Source organism: Cetorhinus maximus, chromosome 7, assembly GCF_964194155.1.
Source record: "Cetorhinus maximus chromosome 7, sCetMax3.hap1.1, whole genome shotgun sequence".
Taxonomy (NCBI): Eukaryota; Metazoa; Chordata; class Chondrichthyes; order Lamniformes; family Cetorhinidae; genus Cetorhinus; species Cetorhinus maximus.
The window spans coordinates 50,577,971-50,604,769 of NC_135885.1; the positions used below are offsets into that span (position 1 = coordinate 50,577,971).

Below are 26,799 nucleotides of genomic sequence, written 5' to 3' on the forward strand. Positions count from 1 at the left end.
CCCCCCTCTTTCTCTCTCGCCCTCCCCCCTCTTTCTCTCTCGCCCTCCCCCCTCTCTCTCTCTCGCCCTCCCCCCTCTCTCTCTCTCTCGCCCTCCCCCCTCTCTCTCTCTCGCCCCCCACTCTCTCTCTCGCCCTCCCCCCACTCTCTCTCTCGCCCTCCCCCCCTCTCTCGCCCTCCCCCCCCTCTCTCTCTCGCCCTCCCCCCTCTCTCTCTCTCGCCCTCCCCCCTCTCTCTCTCGCCCTCCCCCCTTTCTCTCTCTCGCCCTCCCCCTCTCTCTCTCTCGCCCTCCCCCTCTCTCTCTCTCTCTCGCCCTCCCGCTCTCTCTCTCTCGCCCTCCCGCCTCTCTCTCTCTCGCCCTCCCCCCTCTCTCTCTCTCGCCCTCCCCCCTCTCTCTCTCTCGCCCTCCCCCCTCTCTCTCTCTCGCCCTCCCCCCTCTCTCTCTCTCGCCCTCCCCCCTCTCTCTCTCTCGCCCTCCCCCCTCTCTCTCTCTCGCCCTCCCCCCTCTCTCTCTCTCGCCCTCCCCCCTCTCTCTCTCTCGCCCTCCCCCCTCTCTCTCACTCGCCCTCCCCCCCCCCTCTCTAGCCCTCCCCCCTCTCTCGCCTTCCCCCCTCTCGCTCTCTCGCCCTCCCCCTCTCTCTCTCTCGCCCTTCCCCCCTTCTCGCTCTCTTGCCCTTCCCCCCTTCTCTCTCTCTCGCCCTTCCCCCCTTCTCTCTCTCTCGCCCTTCCCCCCTTCTCTCTCTCTCGCCCTTCCCCGCTTCTCTCTCTCTCGCCCTTCCCCCCTTCTCTCTCTCTCGCCCTTCCCCCCTTCTCTCTCTCTCGCCCTTCCCCCCTTCTCTCTCTCTCGCCCTTCCCCCCTTCTCTCTCTCTCGCCCTTCCCCCCTTCTCTGTCTCTCGCCCTTCCCCCCTTCTCTGTCTCTCGCCCTTCCCCCCTTCTCTGTCTCTCGCCCTTCCCCCCTTCTCTGTCTCTCGCCCTTCCCCCCTTCTCTGTCTCTCGCCCTTCCCCCCTTCTCTGTCTCTCGCCCTTCCCCCCTTCTCTGTCTCTCGCCCTTCCCCCCTTCTCTGTCTCTCGCCCTTCCCCCCTTCTCTGTCTCTCGCCCTTCCCCCCTTCTCTGTCTCTCGCCCTTCCCCCCTTCTCTGTCTCTCGCCCTTCCCCCCTTCTCTGTCTCTCGCCCTTCCCCCCTTCTCTGTCTCTCGCCCTTCCCCCCTTCTCTGTCTCTCGCCCTTCCCCCCTTCTCTGTCTCTCGCCCTTCCCCCCTTCTCTGTCTCTCGCCCTTCCCCCCTTCTCTGTCTCTCGCCCTTCCCCCCTTCTCTGTCTCTCGCCCTTCCCCCCTTCTCTGTCTCTCGCCCTTCCCCCCTTCTCTGTCTCTCGCCCTTCCCCCCTTCTCTGTCTCTCGCCCTTCCCCCCTTCTCTGTCTCTCGCCCTTCCCCCCTTCTCTGTCTCTCGCCCTTCCCCCCTTCTCTGTCTCTCGCCCTTCCCCCCTTCTCTGTCTCTCGCCCTTCCCCCCTTCTCTGTCTCTCGCCCTTCCCCCCTTCTCTGTCTCTCGCCCTTCCCCCCCTTCTCTGTCTCTCGCCCTTCCCCCCCTTCTCTGTCTCTCGCCCTTCCCCCCTTCTCTGTCTCTCGCCCTTCCCCCCTTCTCTCTCTCTCGCCCTTCCCCCCCTTCTCTCTCTCTCGCCCTTCCCCCCCTTCTCTCTCTCTCGCCCTTCCCCCCTTCTCTCTCTCTCGCCCTTCCCCCCTTCTCTCTCTCTCGCCCTTCCCCCCTTCTCTGTCTCTCGCCCTTCCCCCCTTCTCTCTCTCTCGCCCTTCCCCCCTTCTCTCTCTCTCGCCCTTCCCCCCTTCTCTCTCTCTCGCCCTTCCCCCCTTCTCTCTCTCTCGCCCTTCCCCCTTCTCTCTCTCTCGCCCTTCCCCCCTTCTCTCTCTCTCGCCCTTCCCCCCTTCTCTCTCTCTCGCCCTTCCCCCCTTCTCTCTCTCTCACCCTTCCCCCCTTCTCTCTCTCTCGCCCTTCCCCCCTTCTCTCTCTCTCTCTCTCTGTGCCTCTCTGTCTCTCCCTGATCCAGTTGTGCTGCGGTAAATTCAGTTTACAATAGTTAGAAATTTGTTTGACTGAGCTGTTTGTTGAAGAATTTCAGAACTTTTGGAGGAATTTTGTTAGGATTTTAATTTTATTCTGAACTTTTTGAGAAGTACCATATTTTAACTTTTGCAGATAACTTTTTTTTTGCAGAATTGTGAAATGCTTGGGACAGCAAAGCCAGAATTTAAGATTTTTCCCGGATCCAAACAATTTGATGGAAAATTTTAAAATGTCTGCAGTGATTAACAACCAAGGACAAAATTTCATGGCTGAGTGGACAACAAATGTTACTCGTGCAGGAGTAATATTGAATGCTCCTTTTTCCTTCAATGATACCAACACATTTGCTCACGAATGTAGAAGCGCTGATGACTCATTCATTGCTCAGTTTGCACCACTTCAGTTCTCAAATAGCAGCAGCTGCACCAGCATTGACTCTCTTCGTGATGAGCCTCTTTTGAATTTGAAGATACCAAATGGAAAGGAATCCACTGCTTTTGATATCAATGGTTCATTGACTTCAGACCTTCACTCAAATATGACACAGCACACATTTTCATCCCAAAATGGCTTATTGTGTTGTAACAATGAGGCAGTGAAGCCAGCTGAAGAAAAGATCACCTGCAATAATGCTCTCATACAAAGACTTGAACAGGTCTGTACTATAAAGATTTATTTAATCCTTTCTGCACATTATCATCTAACATAGCAGCTATCTTTGTACAATTCTGAAAGTCCAGAGTTTAACTGGAAATGAAGATTTTCTGTAACTCCTGCGATCAGAATTTTTTTGAATCAAGATTGTCACCTTTCGAGTTATGATTAAAGAAAATGGCTCCAAGTATAATAAAAGCAAAATACTGCAGATGCTGGAGATCTAAAATAAAAAGTAGATGCTGGAAAAGCTCAGCGGGCCTGGCAGCATCTGTGGAGAGAGAAACAGAGTTAACATTTCTGGAACAATATGACTTCTTCGGAGCTGCCAGACCTGGGGAGTTTTTCCAACGCTTGTCTATCTTTTATTGAAGTTTCCAGCTATAATATGTTTGCTTTTCAGTGTGCTCTTTCTTGATTTTTATTATTTCACATTACTGTGTGTTTCTCTTTCCTAACATCTTTCCCAGCCCTCATGCCGTTTAAAGATTACAGTCCCCATTGGACTGCCTGCATAAGCCTTGGCTCAGTCGCAGCACTCGAGACGGAAAGTTGTGGTTTCAAGCACCACTCCAGAGACTTGAGCACACAATCGCAGCAGACGTTTCAGTGCGGTACTGATATCACATTCAAGATCTATCTGCTGTATCAGTTGGAAGTAAAAGATTTCAGGGCTCTATTGGAAGAAGAGCAGGGGAATTCTAACCAATGTCCAGGCCTCAACCAATATCACTAAAACAGAGTAATTGGTCATTTATCTCACTGGTATCAGCAAATTGGCTACAATGTTTCCTGTATTATGCAGTAATTGCACTTCAGATGTATTTCATTAGCTGTAAGATGCTTTCGCACTGTAATCCTATTTAGTTGCCATCCAACTGTAAATGTATCCATATTGATCGAAGAGTTCTTGAAATTTTTTGACACAGAACAATGAAGAAAAAAACAAAGAAAATACACAATTGAATCATAGAATTTTACAGCACAGAAAGAGGCAGTGACTTACTGTCTTGTCAAATTACGTTCATGTTTGTTATGGTTAAGAGAAACAGGTGATGGGTATTAATTGAGCACATATAAGAAGGGGATAGCTGGGTCACTGGAAGGAGAGCTGTGAGACTGCACAAGTCAACAAACTCTCAGGCTGGGATTTTCCATTCCGGGCTTAAGTCCTTTGGCGGGGGCAGGAACCTGGAGTGTTTCCTGCCACAGCGCCTGGTGGGAATTTGCGCCAAATCGCGTGATGCTAGGCTCATTAATTATGCTGTTGGGTATTTCCTGCATATTGCATGGTGGGGTAGGCTGGTTGACGCATGCCCAGCCATCATATCTGGGCGCCATATTTAAAAGGTGCCCGCACATCGACTTCTTTGTCGCGAGCCCACTGTGGAAGGAGGAGATGGCCTGGCGTTCCCAAGGAACTCCGACCCCCAGACTCAACGATGCTTCTCTCGATGTGTCGTATTGCTCAATGCAGTGGAAGCCAGGAGGGGCATCCTGTATCTCGAGGAGGCCAAGCCATGTGACCAACCCTGCATGGGAGGAAGTTGCCAAGGTGGTCGGTGCCCACGGCTTCCATCGGTGGACTGCCCTGCAGTGCTGGAAATGGTTGAATGACCTCACTCACACTGCCAGAGTAAGTAAACCCACACTCACCCCACTGAATGCTAGTGGGAACATGGACTTCAGTGGCAAAGGCACCATCCATGCAGCCCACGCATAAAAGAGCTACTCAACATGAAAAGGTGATGCCTTATAGCCCCACTGCAGTCCATGTAGTCTGCAGATGGAGAGGCCACTGTGCGTCCCTGACCCTTCCCCACACAGTGCTCAGATGCAGTCAGTGCGATTGGACTGGGGAAGGAGGTTAGGCGTTGAGGGCACCAGCAAACTTTGCGAATGACATGCCTCTGTGAGTCTTATTCTTCTATCTGCATAGGCTCATTGCTTTGGAGGTTGCTGCCCCAGAACCCTTCTGGACAATCTGCAGTGCATCAATCACATGGCACACAATCCAGTGGGTTATTTGTAAGAGTGGAAGCAGGAGAAAGATACCTGAAATCCAATTGCTGTCAACCCCATCTTCTCTCTTTGCGCAGGAAAAATTATGGCACAACAGGAGAGAGACAGAGAAGACAAGAACTGAGGAACCTTAGAGTTCAAGGAGTGGGCAGCCGAGCTGGCAGGGGAGGAACTGAAGTGAGTCTGTGCAGATGGCGAGGTTGGCAGGCGGCCTTCATCTAGGAAGGATCCATGCATAATGTAATCACATAGAAACCTAAGGGTCATGCATTCTTCCATATTGGGTGCAGCTTATGCAGTCACTTGCTCTCTTCTCTCTCACTTACAGGTGCCAGTAGGAAGAGGGGAAGGCCAGAGGAAGAAGCCCTTTCAGCAGTGCCTCCAGCCCACAAAGGACTGAGGATATTGGGCAGGACAAAGAGATTGCATCTGTAGAGCCATCACAGCAGTCACCTGCACCCCCCACCAGCCCAGAGATACACACCCCGATGGGTACTAGATCTAATTCAGGCAGGTTCTCGCATTCTGGTGATCACTGCACTGACACGTGGCTGTAACAGGAGGAGGCAGGGTCAGCCAAGCTTACCGGTATTCAGAGGACTGCTGGGGAAGAGGCATCTGTGACATCCAAGTTAGATGACGAGCCTCTGGGATTGACGCTGCCCAAGATACTGGAGATGCAGTGAGAGGCGGAGGAAGAGATGGCAGAAGCTCTCAACAGAGTAGCACATGAGGCGGAGGAGTCCATCCGCATGCTTTCTGATGAAGTGGTTCTGACCTGTGCATGCATGGAGGTCTCCATGGGGAGGATTGCGAATGCCATGGATTACCTCGTCCAGCAGAACGTCACGTTTCTGTTAGAGATACGTGCAGACCTGCACTCCATCACTGTAGCCATGGGTGAAATCTTGCTGTGGCTATGCAACAAGGGGGCAGGGCACCTTACCCTCCCTCCAAGTTCCCCTTCCTCTCAAGGAGTCAGGAAGGGGCCCTCGGGCAAACAGTGAGGAGAAGCAGCTATTGCACACCCCTGGGACCTCCACTCAGGACTCTGTGTACGGCCCTTCGAAACCCCCCTTGCCTGTGACCCCTTCAGCTTCATCCTCTGTGACCGCAGAGGGAGCAGCTGCCCCACAGCAGGAGAGGCAAAGTAAGCTGGGGCCCTCTAGGCCTCGAGTCTCCAGAGGAAGCCAAGGTCATCTAAGACAACAGGGCAAGCTGGTCACTAAAAGACTAAGGAAGGTGCTGATGGTGGCATAAAGGTGTTAATAGCAGAACCAGGGTCAGTGCTCTGTGAAAGCAAAGCTTAAGTACAAGTGACAGATGGCACTTGGGGATGGGGGGGAGGAGGGTGGGGTTGTGGTTGGTTGGGAAAAAAATTGGATTAAAAATGGGGTCAAGGTGGAGGAGAGAGTTCATGGTCTGAAGTTGTTGAATTCAGCGTCAGGACCAGAAGGTTGTGAAGTGCCTAATCAGAAGATGAGATGCTGTTCCTCCAGTTTGCGTTGGGCTTCACTGGAACATTGCAGCAGGCCAAGGACACACATGTGGGCTTGAGAGCAAGATGGTGATATGAAATGGCAAGCGCCAACAAGGTTGGGCCATGCTTGTGGACTGAGTGAAGGTGCTCTGCAAAGCAGTCACCCAGTCTGCATTTAGTCTCCCCAGTGTAGAGGAGACCGCAGTGGGAGCAGTGAATACAGTATATCAGATTGAAGGAGGTGCAAGTGAAGTGCTCCTTCATTTGACAGGAGTGTTTGGGGCCTTGGAGGGGGAAGAGGTAAAGGGGCAGGTGTTGCACCTTCTACGATTGCATGTGAAGGTTTTTTGGGAAGGGGTTGAGGAATTGGGGGTGATGGAGGAATGGACCAGGGCGTCATGGAGGGAGCGGTACCTATGGAATGCTGACAGGGGAGGGAGTTGAGGGGAAGATGTGTTTGGTGGTGGCATCATGCTGGAGTTGGCAGAAATGGCAGAGAATAATCTTTTGATTGCGGAGGCTGGTGGGGTAAAAAGTGAGGACAAGGGAGACCCTATCATGGTTCTAGAAGGGAGGGGAAATGGTCAGGGCAGAGGCGTGGGAGATGGATTGGACATGGTTGAGGGCCCTGTCAATCACAGTAGTGGGGTACTCTTGGTTTGGAAATAAGGAAGACATGTCAGAAACGCCGTTTTGGAAGGTAGCATCATCGGAACAGATGCAATGGAGGTGGAGGAACTGGGCGAATGGGATGGAGTCCTTATTGAAAGCAGGGTGTGAGGAGCTGTAGTAGAGGTAGCTGTGGGAATTGGTGGATTTGTAATGACCACCAGAAATGGAGACAAAGAGGTCAAGGAATGGATGGGAAGTGTTGGAGATGGACCATGTGAAGATGAGAGAGGGGTAGAAATTCAAAGCAAAATGGATAAATTTTTCCAGGTCCAGATGAGAGCATGGAGTGGCACCGATCAATCATCGATATGTGGGAAAAAGAGTTGTAGGACTGGAACAAGGAATGTTCCACATATCCCACAAAAAGACAGGCATAACTGGGGCCCATGCACATAGCCACACTTTTTATTTGAAGGAAACGAGACAAGTTTAAGGAGAGATGCTGCCAGACCTGAAGAGTTTTTCCAGTATTTTCTGTTTTTATTTCAGATTTTCAGCATCCGCGGTATTTTATTTTTATCTTGAGGAGAAATTGTTTCATGAAAGAACAAGTTCAGCCAGGTGGAGGAGAGTGCTGCCGGATAGGGATTGTTCAGAGCTCTGTTCAAGGAAGAAGCGGAGAGCCCTCAGATCATCCTGGTGGGAGATGGAGGTGTAGTGGGATGGATGTCCATAGTGAAGAAGAGGCCGTAAGGGCCAGAAAACTGGAAATTGTTGACATGACGTAGGGCATCAGAGGAATTGCGAATATAGGTGGGAAGAGACTGGACGAGAGGAGAGATAATGGAGTCAAGATGGGAAGAAATGAGTTCCGTGGGGCAGGAACAGGCTGACACTGATGGGTCAAGAACCATTGCCAATGTCCTTGCAAGGCATGTGGAAGAAGCCTTTGCCCTTCACATGCTCAGCTGTTGAAATGCCTTAGCGTTATCAGTACTACATTCTGGGGTTCCCCTTCAGTTGTCCAGTTGAGCTGACCTGGTGCTCTGCCCACCCCTGATGACCCAGCTCATGTGCAGCATCTTGGGATCTCCACCTAGAGGCTCTAGATAGTTGCAAGTGGTCATGGTGCATGTGACTTTTCAGGTAGCATCCAACACCTTCCAACCTCCCCCCGTAAATAACATCCTCCCCTGCTATAACCTTTGACCTCCCCACAGTCACCCTACAACCCTCTCCCATCATCCTCCGTCCTGCGTCGGTAAATATCCACACCCCCTACTTTCTGAGGAGGCCGCCTCCACAACAATAAATACCACCCCCTTCTCCCCCACCCCCCAACCATCTTCCTGACCCCTAGAATCCGGTTTTACTTCCATATCTCCTCCAACAACCCTCAGCATCCCTTCATCCGTCATCGCAGGACCCTCACCCTTCCACCCTACCAACTCCCACTGCCTCCTTTAACCCTCACTATCCCTTCCTATCAACAATTCCATCAGTATGTTCCCCGGGTCTTAATCAGTTGACACCACGGACCCCTCCCTTTGAGCCCCTGTCCCCTCTTTTCCCCCACCCATGCCCGTTCACACCTGCACTCCATCATGGCCCTTTTCACCCTCCTGCTCCCTAAACCACCTCACCCATTCTACGACCCCCGCAGTACCTCTCTCTTTCCCCTACCACCCCCAACCTCACCCGCCCCCCACAGACCTGCACACCCGCCCCACCTCTTCATTCCTGTCCTGTGAAGTTCCCCCACCACCCCAGTGCAAACCATCACTGCCCAACAGTATCTTATACAGCCAAGCATCTGCGGTGTGAAAATCCACATCCTGGAAGCTTCTGCAGGGTGAAGATCCATGTTGCAGATGTTCTGTCCACCCTGGTATTCCAGGGACCACCATCGCTAGAGCCTTCCATCTTCCACTCTCTGCAAGCTGCCCCAGGCCGCCTTCCCGGTGAGTCCAGACATGTCCATGTCACGTTGGTCCGGGCATGTTCTAGACCAGCGTGATATCCCGCTGTCAGTGTGGATAATTGGATGGGGGGGGGAATTCTGGTTAGGGCTTTATCTTCATCCCATTAATGGGATGCAAAACAGCTTCACACCAACCTCTGGTGGGAATAGGGACCCTACCATAATGGGCAGGAGCGCACATTCCTGCAGTCATTTTACACTGGTGGGAAACTGGTTTTTCAGGTTCCGCCATATTGTGTTCCCCCCACCCCCATCATTCGCCATTACACCTGCTGCTGTTGGGACTGGAAAATCCCAGCCTCAGTGAAGAAAAGCTCTGTGCATTGGTTTCTGCTTTTGCAACAAGTTTGAATCCTATTAACAATGACTATTATTTTCTATTCTTATAGCAAAAAGCTTATGATTTGCTCTAGTTAATTCACTATTTTTCAGTAAATGTTTCTGGGTACAAACAACATGGAGAAGAATGAAGTTATAGGAAGCATGTATGTAAGACATAAATATCCTTTTATTGTTAATTAGCAAGTATCACCGATGCTGAGCCATAAAAATATTTATATCTTGAATAAGCAATTATTTTATAATTTCCTAACATTTTGTTTTGCCTTTTTTTCATTTTGTTTTCTTTCCTGTCTTTTTTACTTGCACTAATCCCATCTGGTCTATTTTGGTGATTTCATAGATCTCCAATTACAAGGAAGTAAATGTCAAATCTTCCTGCTTAAGATTGTTAACAGTCAGTTGTTGAAATGTTTTATATTAAAAAACACAACTGAGAACTTTGTGGCTTTTAAATCTTGGAATACTGATAATTAGACATTAATTGTGCAATTCCTTATCCAGTTAAGAGAGTGGCAACAGGAAAGGCAAGAGCAACTGAAGAAACAACATCTGGAACAGCTTCAGCGACTAGAGCATGAACAACAGACGCTACTTGGTCTTATTGGTACACAACAAGGATTTACGGGTAGAAAAGAAATTTACATATTAAGAAATGCTTTTGGTTATTTTTTCTTGGTAGATAGCATACATTCTATTACTGAACATGCCTGTTTGAAAATGGTCACATCATTTGATTAATTGGTTTTTAATCTCTATTGCGAATAACTCAAATTTATGGTTAATGAAATATACATGACTGCACAGAGGAAATTAACTTTCAAACATATGAAATAATGGGCAATAAAACTCATGTACTATACCAGAGCTTGAAAAGAACCCTTTAAAAACGCTGCACACGGTCAGTATAGGGAAGGTAAACAATTTGAAACAAAAGAGAACAGTGGAATGGTTACATCACAGGAGGCCACCCATGTGGGTATTGTTGCATTAATTTTTATTTTATTCATTCACGGGATGTGGGCTTCACTGGCTGGGCCAGCATTTATTGCCCATTCCTAGTTCCCCTTGAGAAGGTGGCGGTGAGCTGCCTTCTTGAACCACTGCAGTCCATGTGGTGTAGCACCCACAGTGCTGTTAGGAAGGGAGTTCCAGGATTTTGACCCAGCGACAATGAAGGAGCGGTGATATATTTCCAAGTCAGGATGGTGAGTGACTTGGAGGGGAACTTCTAGGTGGTGGTGTTCCCATCTATCTGCTGTCCTTGTCCTTCTAGATGGTAGTGGAAAGTGCTTTGGTGAATTCCTAATGCAACAGAAATTAAAAATACAGTTTGTTATAATAATTAAACTTAATCGTTTATTGACAGCTGTTGAACAATATGTCAACTGCACAAAACAATGAGCATGGCATCTAGTGTGCATCCACTGGATCATTATAAATATATCAGCCTGTTTTATCAGGCCTGTTAATTTTGGTGCTGCTAGACTCAAACTCTGCCACATATCTTTTAGCTTTACCCCCATGTCAAACCAGTAGTCCAGGATGCTACAAAAACCATGTTCTCTGGAGTTTTGCAGTCCTCTTTTTTTTTTCCCCCAGAAGTCAGGCAGCTTTGGTGCTTCTCCCTGAGGACTGAGCCTCACTTCCCTGAAGCTGGGCTTCAGAGTCAGTGAAATGAATTGAGTTTTTAAAAAATTTTAGTAGCTTGCTATGTATTGTTTTAAAAAGTCATAAAATTGTACAAAAACTTTTAAATTACTATTACTTGTATCAATGTTTCACTGAATTAGTGGTTTCTTGTTTTTTCTCATTGCAGCTGATACCATAGAAACATTATAGAAGTTTTCTTTTGAAGCATTACTTATCTATCAATCTTTGTATTTTCTATTTTTTGTGCTCACAAAACTCAAAGCTGATGTTCCAGTTTAGTATTGCCAGACATACCGTCTTTCAGATGAGATGTTTAAACTAAGGCCCTGTCTTAACTCTAACCCAGCCTGTCTCCTTGGGTGGCTGTAGAAGTTCCTATGACAATATTTTGAAGACGAACAGGGGAGTGATTCCTAGTGTTCTGGCCAATATTTATCGCGCCAAACAGCATTATCACACTGCTGTTTGTGGGAGTTTGCTATGTGAAAATTGGCTGCCGTTTTCTGTACATTACAACAATGACTATACTTCAAAAGTACTGCATTGGCTGTATGAAGTGCTTTGAGATGTCTGGTGGTCCTGAATGGTGCTATATAGATGCAAGTCTTTTTTTTTTAACTTAAATTGTTATTCATCTTGCTGTATAAGTAATATAGAATATTTTATTTGGATCATGGTGAAATTTAGACAAGAAATTAAGGCAAACAGTAACATATGTAAACTGGGCAAATGTCATGTGATTAAGCATCGCCTGAGGTGTGTTGTGTTCGAATTCCTCAATATCACGTGGTCTAATCTCTAGGAATATGCCAAACCAGTCCTAGTAACCCTATAAGATAGTTGTGCCAGTGTGCCAACTAGCCCTAGGCATTGGGGTGAGAAAATCACAATTGGAAGTGTTTCATGCAAAAATCTGCAATGAAAGCCATTTTATAGTGTTAAGAGAGGCAGTATCACTGCAGGCCAAAGGAAAGAAGAGCATCCAGAATAAACTGCAGAATTTTGACTTTCACAAAGGATAAAAAGTTCAAATTACAATGCAGAAAAAGCTCAAAGAAAATGAGCATTGCGGAAAGTGAAGCGAGCCATTTCACACTGCTATTATGTAGAAGCAACGTGAGTGGTATTTTCCACTAACAGGATACTGCTGTCAAGTCGAAAAGTTGTTCTGCCTACCACACATATGAATAAGGTGATATGTGAATTTCCATGCCGGTGCAATGTGAGGTATATAGGCCGTATTGTCCCAACACCTGGCGGATCGTATCAAACAAGATGTCCCTTTGGCTGTTCACAATAGGCAGAGTACTGACCGTACTAAGCCAGTCTGTGCTTGCAGAACTCAGAATATAATTTCTAGATGTGATTCTGCAATTGAACAGCATATAGCAGGGCACTTAGAAAAATTCAAGGTAATCAGGCAGAGTCAACATGGTTTTGTGAAAGAGAAATCATGTTTAACCAATTTATTGGAGTTCTTTGAAGGAGTCACATGTGCTGTGCGTAAAGGGGAACTGATGGGTGTACTGTGCTTGGATTTCCAGAAGGCATTTCATAAGGTGCCACATCAAAGGTTATTGTGGAAAATAAAAGCTCATGGTAGGAGGTAACATATTGACATGGATAGAAGATTGGCTAGCTAACAGGAAACAGAGGGTAGCCATGAATGGGTCTTTTTCTGGTTGGTGGGATGTAACCAGTGGTGTGGCACAGGGATCAGTGCTGGGGCCTCAACTTTTTACAATTTATATAAATGACTTGGTATGGAAGGTAAATTGTGAAGAGAATGTAAGGAGGCTACAAAGAGATATAGGTTAAGCGAGTGGGCAAAGATCTGGCAAATGGAGTATAATGTGGGCAAATGTAAAATTGTGCATTTGGCAGGAAGAATAAAAAAGAAGCATAAAAAAGCATATTATCTAAATGGTGAGGTTGCAGAGCTCTGAGACTCAGAGATCTGGGTGTCCTAGTGCATGAACCACAAAAGGTTAGTATGCAGGTACTGCAAATAATTAGGAAAGCTAATTGAATGTTATCATTTATGCAAGGGAATTGATTACAAAAGTAGGGAGATTATGCTTCAGGTGTACAGGGCACTGGTGAGACCACATCTGGAGCACTGTGTACAGTATTGGTTGTCTTATTTATGGAAGGATGTAAATGCATTGGAAGAAGTTCAGAGACGGTTTATTAGACCAATGCCAGGAATGGGTAGGTTGCCTTATGAGGAAAGGTGGACAAGTTAGGTTGTATCCACTGGAGTTTAGAAGAGTAAGAGATGACTTGATTGAAACCTTTAAAATCCTGAGGGGTCTTGACAGGGTGGATGTGGAGAGGATGTTTCCTCTTGTGGGAGAATCTAGAACTAGGGGTCAGGGTTTAAAAATAAGGGGTTGCTTATTTAACTCAGAGATGAGGAGGAATTTTTTCTCTGAGGGTTATGAGTCTTTGGAACTCTTCCTCAAAAGGCAGTGGAAACAGAGTCTTTGAATATTTTTAAGGCAGAGTTAGATAGATTCTTGATAAACAGTGGGGTAGAAGGTTATCAGTGTAGGCAGGAACGTGGAGTGGAGGTTAAAAAACACATCAGCCCTGACCTTGTTGAATGGCAGGGCAGAGTCGAGGGGCCAAGTGGCCTATTCCTATTACTCCTAATTCGTATGTTCGTATATGCTAAACAATCCTGGGTGTTTAAAAATTGCACTAACAATCAATTTAAGATCATCAGCTAGGCTCGCAATGTGGCTCACTTATGCTTGCTGGAAGCTACATCTATTCATATGCAGGGACCTGTCCTCTGTGGGCAAAGGGAACATGTCCAAATATTGCAACTTTTTCTGAATTAAACAAAAGTGTGGGGAACAGTAGTTCCATGGCAATGCCTTGATCAAAGTCAACTTGCCAACCAATCAGCACCCTTTTCTCTTGCAGTATAAATTGTTGCTCCCGTTGAAATTTGGCATTCTTACATCTGCCCTAATGAGCGCAAGATGAAAACTTCAACAGCATGTTTCTTTTTCAGCAATACTAAAGGAAAATAGTTTAGAGAAAACGAGTGACAGCTGGGGAGGAAAAATGTGAATCTGTTTGCAGACTGGAAATATAGCTCCTCTGAGCCAGATGGTATATTTACAGCATAAGTTTACATAAGCGAGATACAAATGTAATTGATTATAGCAATTTGTAAAGGAAAAAGTAGGTACAAAAATGTGACAATAGGAAGTCAGGTGTTTGCAAGGGATTGCTTACAAACTTAAGGTTTTTAATATATGTAGATTTATGACTTAATTATGCAACATAAAACTAAATTTATTTTGCTCTTTATGTATAATACAGATCAATGCTTTCCAAATATAAGATTGCTACTTGATAGTAAAATATGCTGTCTACAAATATAAATGTCATTCATATCTTTTTATTTAATTTTAATATTCTTGGGCTTGTGTAGATATATAAAATTGCCTTTAATGTAGTTATGTTTCATTTTGGGGTATTAACATAATTTGCCCATACAGCGATTTTATTCTGTAATCCACCCTTTTGACTTCTGTTCACTTTTTATCTGGTGACTTGTTCACAGATTCATGCTTATAAGGTTTTATTCTTATAAGGCTTTGGAGGAGGTCTTGTGGTGGAATGGGTAGCGTCCCTGACCTCTGAACCAGAAGCCCTGGATTTGAGCCCCGTTGTAGGACTTGGTGACCATGGAAAGTGTGTTTGTAACATGGTCAAACAGGTTGATTATCAACCTGTAAATCCTTCCAGTGCACCTATGGCAGATGGTAAGAGCAGATAAGCCTCCTGGTTGGCCATACTTGATGTGGAGTAGTGCCTCTCAAGCTATAGCCTCTGGCAACAGACTGGTGATCTATTCCAGAGAAAAACTAGCTACGGAAATGGGCATATGCATGTGCTATGCCTCGTGTCATTAGACACAAGAAGCATCTAAATCTTTGGGCTGAATTGAGATTACAGTGCAATACCTTAGTTTTGTTGCACCTCAACTTAAGGGAAGTAAGCTAGCACTTAACTATAAAACTGCAACCCTGGCACCAACAAACCGAAATGGTCTGAGACAGATGCTCAAGAATTAGACACCTTCGATAAACTGTTCATGCGTCCTCATCTTTAAAGGCCATCCTTTCACACTTGTGTCTTAAACGGAAATAAATTGAACAATTCTAGGGCCACAAGCATGATTTAGGTCAGCACTTCTCCCATGCTGGATCTTCAAAGAACTTTTTGAGGTCCTGAAAGCCATATGCATGTTGTCCAGAAATACTTGGATATCTCTCTACCATTCCTTATCAAACACTGGTGGAAATTGCACTTTTTATTTGAACTTTTCAAACATTTGTCCTCCCTTCACTCTTTTCCAGATACTTTAAGTAAATTGCAAAATATGGAAAAAAAACATCCTATTCAAGCTGTCCAGCAAGTTGGAGAGCATACTGAGCAAGAGAATGCTATCCTTGAAGGTAAGCAAATAAAGGTGTAGCATACATTAAAATTGTGGTTTGGATTATTAATATAGCCCTCAGAAATAGCTGCTATTATCTTTTATATATTTATAAGAAAAATCTAACTTATGGGAGGCAGATGAATATTTTCAGTGTGAAACAGTATTGAAATTGGTGTTACATCAAGTATTAAGGGACTGAAAATAAATGTTGTCAAAGAACAAAATTTCCAAGTGTTAGTTTGGTTCAGCTGTAGACACTCACACCTGATTCAGAAGATTCAAAACTCATTTGAGCTTAAAATCTAAAGTGAGCACTGGCATTCAGCAGTGATGGGCTGCAACATTTATAGAGGGGTGCAACTCCTTCAGTGATTCTGTTGGTCATTATTTAGAAAAAGTGCAAAGTTCTATTGGTTTCCTGTCCAACAATCCTTCCTCAAACAGGACATCAAAAATGCCATTTATCCATTGTAGTTTGAAGGATCTCATGCACGAAATGGCTGCTGTATTTATTCACATAACACATAATGTAATTCATTGTATATGAAGTGTATGGAATGTTTGAGAGGTATGATGAGGTGTTATGAATGCAAGTTCTTTCTTGCAAAATTGTTACTTATGATATAGTTCAAAATTTTCCAAATGAAGTGCAAGTACAGGATACAAATATTGTGAAGACCTACAAAATATGTGCATTCCTGATTTTGAAAAAAATCTTTTGTAGATGAGAACGAAGTTCATGATGAACCAAATTCAGGATGTTCATTTTCAAGAGAACCTTTAGACACACATCAAAATAATAAAGATTCTACAAGTGCATCTTTCTTTCAATGTCCGTCTGAAAAGCATGATTCTAATCATCCTCCATCCTTTACAGCTTTAGAGGAAAGGTAAATGAAAAATTTGAACCATTATAGGGCTATTTTATTGCCAATATTAATAAGATGATTGTCAAAAACTTAATTGTATAAAATATTATAATAATTAGCGTCCTAGGTCCAACCATCTTCAGCTGTTTCATCAGTGACCTTCCTTTCATCATAAGGTCGGAATTGGGGACATTAGCTGATGATTGCACAATGTTCAGCACCATTCGTGACTCCTCAGATACTGAAGCAGTCCATGTCCAAATGCAGCAAGATCTGAACAATACCCAGGCTTGGGCTAACAAGTGACAAGTAACATTTGCATCACACAAGTGACACATTGACAATCTCCAAGAGAGAATCTAACCTTCGCCCCTTGACATTCAATGGCATTATCATCGCTGAATCCCCCAGTATCTACATCCTGGGGCTTACAGTTGACCAGAAACTGAACTGGACTGGGGCCATATAAATACTGTGGCTACAAGAGCAGGTCAGAGGCTTCAACAAGGGTAGCAGATGCATGGGAACACCACCTCCTGGAAGTTCCTCTCCAAGCCACACACCATCCTGACTTGGAAATATATCACTTTCCTTCACTGTCACTGGGTCAAAACCCCGGGACTCCTTCCTAACACCACATGGACTGCAGCGGTTCAAGAAGGCAGCTCACTGCCACCTTCTCGAAGGCAACTGGGGAAGGGCAATGAATGCTGGCCTAGCCAGTGATGCCCATATTCCATGAATGAATTAAAAAGACAATTGTATATTTGCAGTGGATTAAAACGTTAATGAAAATGCATACATCAGTTTTACACTTTTTAGCTTAAAATGTTTTATATATAAGCAGGAATACAAACTGCAAAGGTTATTGACCTTTGATTAAACTTGGGTAATTCAAAAATTATGCTGTTATTTTTTTTTAATAGACCAATTAAACCAGGAGTGGATGTAAGAAAGGAAACCTTTGAAGAATACCTAGAGAAACAGATGCAAATGGAAGAAGAGAGACTGAAACAACAGCAACTTAAACTGAAGCAGTCACAGGTTTGTTTTTGGAACTGTTGATCCAGAATGCATAAAATTAAATGTACTATTTGAGATTTGTGAAGCTACATTTGAATCATAAAATCAACAGATAAATTGCAGATTAACTGATATTGCTTAAAAGGCAAGTGTATTAGGAACATAGGAACAGGAGTAGGCCACTCAGCCACTTGAGTCTGCATTTTAGATAACTTTACATTTTTTCACATTATATTCCATCTGCCATTTTCCTCCATTCACTTACATCTTCAACCTCAAACACCATTTTCCCGCACTGTTCCCATACTCCTTGATATCTACAAATCTTTGTTATCTATAAATCTATTGATCTCTGTCTTGAACATGCTCAATGACTGAGCCTCCAGAGACCTCTGAGATAGAGAATTCCAAAGATTTACCATCCTCTGAGTAAAGAAATTACACCTCATCTCAGTCTAAATGATCTACCTCTTATTCTGAGACTGTGTCCCGTGGTTCTAGACCCTTTCACCCCCCCACCAGCCAGTGGAAACATCCTTCTTACATCTACCTTGCCGAGCCCTGTAAGAATTTTGTATGTTCCAATGAGATCGTCTCTCATTTTTCTAAAGTCAGGAGGACACAGACCTAGTCTCCTCAATCTCTCCTCATAGGACAATCCTGCCATCCCAGGAATCGGTCTGGTGAACCTCTATCGCAAGTATATCCTTCCTTAGGTAAGGAGACCAAAATTGTATGCAATACTCCAGGTGCATTCTCACCAAAAATCTATACAATTTGCAGCAAGACACCTTTACCCCTATACTTAAATCCTCTTGCAATAAAAGCCGACATACCATTTGCTTTCCTAATTGCTTGCTGCATTATCATGCTAGCTTTCAGTGATTCATGAGCAAGAACACCTAGGTCACTTTGGACATCAAAACTTCCCAATCTCTCACCATTTAAAAAATACTCTGTGTTTTAGATTTCCTACCAATGTAGATTACTTTACATTTTTTCACATTATATTCCATCTGCCATATTCTTGACCGCTCACTTAGCCTGTCTAAATCCCCTCGAAGCCTCTTTGCAATCTCCTCACAATTCAAATTCCTATCTAGTTTTGTGTCATCAGCAAACTTGGAAATATTACATTTGGACTCCACATCCAAATCATTGATATAGATTGTGAATAGCTGGGGCCCAAGCACTGATCTTTGCCAGTATATTACCCCCAATCTCATGTGCACTAATTTTGTTTACTAACCTCTTGAGTGGGACCTTATCAAACGCCTTCTGAAAACCCAAATACACCACATCCACTGGTTCCCCCTTCTCAATTCTGCTAGTTGCATCCTCAAAAAAAATCTCTCAACAGATTTGTCAAACATGATTTCCCTTTCATAAATCCATGCTGACTCTGCCCAATTCTGCAATTATTTTCTTAGTGTTCAGTTATCACATCATTTATAATAGATTCCAGCATTTTCCCCACTACTGATGTCAGGCTAACAGGTCTGTAGTTCCCCATTCTCTCTCTCTCCATCCTTTCTTAAATAGTGTAGCATTTGCTACCTTCCAATCTGCAGAAAGCATTCGAGAATCTAAAGAATTTTTGAAGATGACCACCAATGCACTCCTATCTCTATAGCACACGGGGATGTAGATAATCAGGTCCAGGGGATTTATAAACTTTCAGTCTCATTAATTTCTCCAGTATTACTTTTTACTAATACTGATTTCCTTCAGTTCCTCATTCCCATTTCTCTATTTCTGGGTTTTTTGCATCTTCCTCCATGATGACAGACACAAATTATTTGGTTTTTTTAATCATTTCCTTATTCACCATTATAAATTCTGTTGTTTCTGCCTATAATGGGCCCACATTTGCCTTTGCTAATCTTCTCATTTTTACATACCTATAGAAGCTTTTACAGTCTGTTTTTGTGTTTCTTGCTAGTTTACTCTTGTATTCTATTTTTTCTTTTATCAGTTTCTTGGTCGTCCTTTGATGAATTCCAAAAAAGCTCCTAATCCTCAGGTTTACTACTTTTTTTGGCAACTTTATACACCTCTTCCTTTGATCTAATACAACCCTCTAACTTCTAACTAGCCGCAGTTGGATCACTTTTCCTGTTGGGATTTTGTGCATCAGAGAAATATATATTCATTGTAAAATATTCATTGTATTAATTCTTTGAATGCTAGCCATCGCCTGTCTATCGTCATACCTTTTAATGTAGTTCCCCAGTCTACTGCAGCCAACTTTCTTGTCATACCTTCATAGTTTCCTTTGTTTAGATTTAAGACCCCAGTTTCGGATTAACTACACCACTTTCAAACTTAATGTAATATTCTATTATATTATGATCACTGTTCCTTAGAGGCTCCTTTACAATGAGATTATTAATTTCTCATTGCACAATACTTTATCTAAAATAGCCCATTCCCTAGTTGGCTCCTCAACAAATTGTTCTAGAAAACCATCTTGTATATATTCCAGGAAATCGTCCTTAACATCATTAGTGCTCATTTGGTTTATCCAGTCTATAGGTAGATTGAGGTCCTCTGTGATTACTGTATTACCCTTGTTACATTTCCTGACTTATACCGTGCCCTACATCACCACTACTGTTTGGTGGCCTATGAATAACTCCCACCAATGTTTGCTGCCCCTTGCTGTTTCTTGGCTCCACTCAACCCGGAAGATCCTTTATTAACAGTGCTATTCCACCTCTTTGCCTATCCTTTCTGAAAGTTGAATACTCTTGAACATTCAGTTCCTAGCCTTTGGTCATCTTGCAGCCATGTCCCTGTAATGGCAATTAGATCATACCCATTTGTTTCTATTTGTACTGTTAATTCAGCTGCCTTACTGCGAATGCTGCGTGCGTTCAGATAGGTTCCCTTTAATTTTGCCTTTTAAATTTTTTTTCTGTATTTTGACCCTATTTAATGCTGGCCTTTGTTTCAGCTGCCTTCCAATTTTGCTTACTACTTCTCGTCCTGCCATTACTAGCTTCATTTCTCTCCTACCTGAATTCCTTCTCTGGTGCCCATCCCCCTGCCAAGTTAGTTTAACCCTCCGCAACAGCACGAGCAAATCTTCCAGTGAGGATATTGGATCAGGTCCTGCTAAGGTGTAACCTATTTGCCTTGTACAGCTCTCACCTCCCCAGAACCGGTCCCAGTGCCTCAGAAATCTAAGGCCCTACATCCTGCACTTTTTCTCCAGCCACGCATTCATTTTCTGTATCTTCCTATTTCTTTACTCGCTAGCACATGGCACTAGGAGCAAACATGAGATTACTGCCTTTGAAGTCCTGCTTTTTAATCTCTCCCCTAGTTCTTTCAAATCAGCTTTCAGGACCTCATCCCTCTTCCTACCTATGTTGTTGGTACCGATGTGGACCATGATCCTTGGTTGTTCACCCCTCCCCCTAAGAATGTGCTGCAGCCACTCAATAACACCCTGGCACCAGGGAGGAAACGTACCATCCTGGAGTCATGTCTGTGACCACAGAAATGCCTGTATGTTCCCCTAACTATTGAGTCCCCTATTGCTCTTCCACTCTTCTTCCTCCCCTCCTGTGCAGCTGAGCCACCCCTGGGTGCCATGGACTTGGCTCTGGCTTCACTCATCGTGAACCATGGTGAATCATCGCCTTCACCAGGGGCAGAGGGAGCCATTAGGGTTGGAGGGTGAGTGCATCGGTACCGGCGAGAATGGTTGGTGAGAGTACCGAGGCAAACACGGACCCTGGAGTGGGAAGGAGGAGGTCGGGGAGGTCAATGTGGATGAGGATGGGATTTTCAGGAAGATAGGGAACGTGCGCATTCGCCTGGACATTTGTGAAGGAGAAGGGTTCAGGCTGTAGGGTAACAGTGGGGAGGTCAAAGGTGATCGACTGTGATGGGGGAAAGGACATGGGTGACTGCAGGAGAAGAAAGGATGGGGTAGCGAATTGAAAACCTATTGACTAGTATGTTGTGCAAATTGAAAGTGAACGAAGCCTTGTGTTGGACGGGCACAGGTGCTGCATGGGAGTGTAATCAGTGGGTGGCGGAGATGCAGGTGAATACAAATGGACAACTGAAAGAGAACCCCAGCAGGCAGCATTGAAAATGCGTGGGACAGTGAGATGACTGTGATGGATGAAGGCTCCGCGTGCTTGGGAGAGTGCTCGCACGAGGCTCCAAAAGGTCCTGCCGCACCCCCCCCCGCCCCCCCCCCTCCCCCCAACACACACACACAGACAGACAGACAGACAGACAGACAGACAGACAGACACACACACACACAGTCACGTCGGGGGGATCATTATTCAGTATTAGGTTATTTACAGATTATACTTGCGATCAAAGTTATTAACTTTTCTAGGCCCACCAAGTCTTCTAGGTGCTGCCCTGACATCCACTGCAGGGGTGGACTCGGAGGGAGCGGACAGCCTCTGAGATTCCTGATTGGTTGACCCAGGGGTGTCCAGCTGCCACTTCTCCCTTCGGGTGCCCGAGGGCCCAGCCTGACTCCTTGAGGGGAAGAAGCACCTGGAGGGACGTCGAGGTGCCCAATTGTCACTGTAGGAACTCGTACATGGCTACCATAAAGGAGTGCAGGTCAGTGTGCATCTCCATGTTCTGCTGGACCGGCGTCCCCATGGTGTCTGCCATCCATCCAATGGAGACCTCCATGCGCGCACATGCAGGCACCACTTCATCAGAGAGCAGGCGGACGCACTCCTCTGGCTTGCGTGCTACTTTGTTGAGGGCCTACAACAGCTCTATGTGATGTTCCCCTGCCTTCTGCTGATTCTCCACGATGACCGGGAAGGCCAAATCCAGAGGCTCGTCATCTGACTCTAACCTGACAAATGCCTCTTTCCCATCAGTCTTCTGAGCTCTGGGGGGGCTTGGCTGAACCTGCCTCCTCCTGCTGTGGACACCTATATGTGCAGTGACCACCAGGTTGTGAACCTGAGCCTGCTCTACATCTAGGTCCCACCGAGTTGTGTGTGTCTCTGCGCTGGTGAAGGGTGTGGGTGAGCGCTATAATGGGTCTTCCAGGCTGCTTATTTCCAGCTCTTCAATGGAGGAGGTGAGGACCTGGATGGAGCTGAGGGACTGGCTGGCTGAAGCCGTCAGTCGCTTTGCAGAGCTCCCTGTGAACCAAAGTAGAGATAATTGGCGCATGGCAGCAGAGCCAAAAGCAGGAGAGAGAGCACTCACAGTTGCTTTGAGAGAGGAATGATGAGGTGCAGGATCCTCACGTGGGTATTCGCCGACTGCCTTGCCGCTGCTGCAGGCAAGGTCCACGTCCTCACCAGTCAGTGAGATGGCATGCTCCTCAAAGTGAGTGAGGGGTATAGTGTTGGTCACTCCTACCCAGGTCTGGGACCTCTCCCTGCTTCGGTGAGCCAGCTTCTCCTGCATGAAAACAGATGGAGAGAGTGTGAGCAGGACACATGGCACTGCATGGAATGTTTGTGTGGTGAGTGGAGAGCCATGGGTGGGATGAGGGCATAAGCTCCAGAGGATATGAACCTGATGGAGATGTGAGGGTGTGTGTGAGAATTGGTGGTGTTGTCCCTTCAGGTGTGAGATCCCTATGGATGTGTGATGGGTTTCAGAGTGTGTGTTGAGCGTGATGAGGTGATTGACTTATCCTGGCGGAACAGATGAGATCATTCATCTTCTTCCTGCACTGGATGGCTGACTTTCTCTGTGTCCTGTTGGCGCTGACCGCCGCTGCCTTCGCCTCCCAGACCATATTTGTGACTCTAGTGGACCTCCTGTGGCCAGAGCTGGGTTGGATGACATCGCGGCAGGCCTCAACAGCATTCAAAAGTCACTGCACTGAGGTGTCACTAAATTTGGGGACTGCCGTCTTCTTTGCTTTCGGGGCCTGGAGCAGTCCTGGTCTGTAGACGTGAAGTAGTGCGTTTTAAATATGGCGCCTGCAGCGAGGAAGTGCTGAGGTCATGGGGTGATGGGCAAATCCAAGCCTACCCGCCAATAATCTGGCATCTTTACTATGAATGCATTATTAATGAGGCATGACGCGCTGGAGAGTGGACGATATGGCATGAAAACTCGCCATTGCGGTCAGTGGGAAAAACATCATTTTGCAACCGCACTTAGTGCAATTCAGGGACGATTCTACCTTTTGTCTTTTTTAGCTCTTAATTTTTCCATTGAAACTGGAACTGATGTGTCCTGATGATGTTCTACTCCAGTATTAATTTGACTGAAACAGGAGTCTGGGCCGCTCTTCTCATTAACTTAACTAATAAAATAATTACTCTGGAGCCTTCATTACTGAAAGTCAATATTACGTCCAGTCTTTTACTGAAACAAAGCTTTCTGATTACAGGTGTTTCTTCACTAATACTTAAGTAAGATTTAAATGAAATTTGTTGCAAAAGAGTCAAAGATGAGGTCTATTGTCAACATCGGTCACTTGACTGATAAAAATAATTAAATAGTACATTCCAAACATTCTGAGATAAAGGGCAGAAGCTGTCTATAGCATATTTTATTCTGTCTGTAGAATTTTTCAGTGAATTAGAATTTTTTTAACAGAAAGTAGACCCTTCATTAACTTCCTTGTTTCTTGGTTAAATTTCAAGTTACAAAAATCTTTCCTTGTAAATAATGTTCCATGTCTGTAAATCCCAGTCTCTTATTCCAGCTAATCCTGCACATCTATAGTTTGTTTTTGCGTTTGAGCATGAGAGCAAATAATCAAGCTTATGTTCTCGTGCATACAGATTCACAGAAGATCAGGCTTGTCTGTGACGTTCCCTGGTGTTAGGCAGTCTATCAAAGGAAACATGTGAGGATAAAGACTGAGGATTCATGAATTCATGGTACTTGCACAGCTCAAATGAGAAGGATTGTAAAGAAAGAACTTACATTCATGTAATAACTTTCACGATCATACGACATCTCAAACTGTTTGCAGTCATAGAATTATAGAATAATATAGCACAAAAGGTGACCCTTCAGGCAATCAAGTCTTTCTGGCTCTTTTAGGGAGCAATTCAGCCCATTGAGCCTGCTCCGCCATTCAATATGATCATGGCTGATCATCCACTTTGGTGCCTTTTTCCACACTACCCCCACATCCCTTTACATCATTGACATTTAGAAATCTGCCGATCTCTATTTCAATTATACTCCATGACTGAGCTTCCATCGCCCGCTGGGGTAGAGAATTCCAAAGATTCACAACCCTCTGAGTAAAAAGAATTCTCCTCATTTCGATCCTAAGTGGCTTCCCCCTTATTTTGAAATTGTGCCCCCTGGTTCTAGACTCTCCAAACAGTGGGAACATCTTACCTGCATCTAACCTGTCTGTCCCTTTAAGTATTTTGTAGGTTTCAATGAGATCACCTCTCATTCTTCGAAACTCTAGAGAATACAGGCCCAGTTTCCCCAATCTCTCTCCATAGGACAGTCCTACCATCCCAGGAACAAGTCTGGTGACTCTCTATTGCACTCCCTCTATGGTAATAATATCTTTCCTAAGGCAGGAGGACCAAAACTGCGCACAGTACTCCAGGTGTGGTCGAAGGTTCTATACAATTGAAACAAGACTTCGCTACTCCTGTACTCGAACCCTTGCAATAAAGGCCAACATACCATTAGCCTTCCTAACTGCCTGCTTCACCTGTATGTTAGCCTTCAGTGACTTATTGACGATATGAGCACATTCCATGAATGAATAAAAAATATCTCCCTGCTCTTTCTCCATATCATAGCAATTTTTTCTCCTTCAAGTATTTGTGCAATGAGCTTTAGCAAGTTATATTGAATCTGCATTCAGGCAGTGCATTCCAAATCCTAACCACTTATTGTGTGAAAAATATTTTTCGTCTTGTGTTCTCTGGTTCTTTTGCCAGTTACCTTTAACCAGATTGTACTGATTCATGATCCTTTTGCCATTAGAAACAGTTTTTCTTTAATTACTCTTTCTAAATCCTTCATAATTTTAAACGCCTCTCTTAAACAAATCTCTTCTTAGCCTTTTCTGCTCGAATTCCAACTTCTCAAGTCTATCCATGTAACTGTAATCTCTCATCTCTGGGAATCATTCTAATAAGTCTGTTCTGTATCCTCACTAAATCCTTCATGCCTCTCCAAAGGTGTGGTACCTAGAGTTGGATAAAATACTGTAGCTGGGGCAAACTATTATTATATATTGGTCTAGTCTAGCTTCCTAGCTTTTGTATTCTTCCCCTCTTTTTATAAGGATTAGGATCTGATATGCTTTAGTAATTGATTATGCTAACTAGTCCTTCCATCTTCAAAGATTTGTGTGCAAACAAATCTCTCTGTTCTTGCATCTCTTTTAAGAGTACCATTTAGCTTGAACTGTTTTTCCTCAAAATATATCTCCTCACTTTTCTGCAGTGAATTTCATCTGTTATATGTCTGCCCATTTCACTAGCCTGGCTATGTCCTTTTAAGGTCTATTATTATATTTAAAGTTGTGTCATCAGCAAATTTCGAAATTATTTCCTGTACCCTCAAGTCCAAATCATTAATCGATATCAAAAACAGCAGCGTTCCTAAAACTGAATCCTGGGGAACACTGTATACTTCCCTCCATTCTGAAAAACCACCATTCACCACAACTCTGTTTTCTATCCTAAGATAAAAGCAAAATACTGTGGATGCTGGAAATCTTAAAGCTGGAAAAACTCAGCAGGTTTGGCAGCATCAGTGGAGAGAGAAACACAGTTAACATTTCAAGTCCGTATGACTTCTTCAGAGCTAAAGAGTAGAAATGTGATGGATTTTATACTGTTTAAGAGGAGATGGAGCAGGTGGAGCAAAATAGAAGGTCAGGGATAGGTGGGAACTCGAGAGATTGACAAAAATGTCATGGACACAAGACAAAGGGAGTGTTAATGGTAGTGTTAAAGACTAAAGAAGGTGCTGATAGCGGCATGAAGGTAAGATAGCAGAATGTGTTAATAGCAGAACAAGGGTCAGTGCTCTGCGAAAGCACAACATAGAAACAAGTGACAGATGGCCCTGGGGGTGTTGGTGGGAGATAAGGATAAAAAAAAAGATAAATAAATAGATTTTAAAAATGAATGAATAAATAAATAAATACCTGGAAAAAATTTGCTTCCAATTTCCACCCTCTCACCTTCACATGGTCCATCTCTGACACTTCCCTTCCCTTCCTTGACCACTCTGTCTCCATTTCTGGTGATAGACTGTCTACCAATATTCATTACAAGCTTACCAACTCACACAGCTACCTCAACTACAGCTCCTCACACCATGCTTTCTGTAAGGGTTCCATCCCATTCTCCCAGTTCCTCTGCCTCCGTTGCCTCTGCTCCGATGATGCTACCGTCCAAAATGGTACTTCTGACATGTCTTCCTTTTTCTTTAATCAAGGGTTCCCCCCACTGTGGTTGACAGGGCCCTCAACCGTGTCCAATCCATCTCCTGCATCTCTGGCCTCAGTCCCTTCCCCTCATTCCCAGAACCATGATGGGGTACCCTTTCACTTTTCACCCAACCAGCCTCCACATTCAAAGGATCATTTCCGCCTCATCCAGCATGATTCCACCATAAAATGCATCTTCCCTTCAACCCCCCCGATGGCATTCCATAGGGACCATTCCGTCC

General features: G+C 44.9%; 1 protein-coding gene across 1 annotated transcript in view; it reads left to right on the top strand.

The window, feature by feature from the left end:
- LOC144682784 (centrosomal P4.1-associated protein-like) overlaps window positions 1–26,799 on the top strand; it is a 97,317-nt gene that overhangs the window by 12,979 nt on the left and 57,539 nt on the right. Inside the window, 6 exon segments of the mRNA XM_078545486.1 lie at window positions 2,207–2,281; window positions 2,283–2,729; window positions 9,667–9,790; window positions 15,195–15,293; window positions 16,002–16,167; window positions 17,073–17,190. Of these exon segments, the coding sequence (XP_078401612.1) occupies window positions 2,234–2,281; window positions 2,283–2,729; window positions 9,667–9,790; window positions 15,195–15,293; window positions 16,002–16,167; window positions 17,073–17,190 (1,002 nt within the window). The 5' untranslated portion in view covers window positions 2,207–2,233.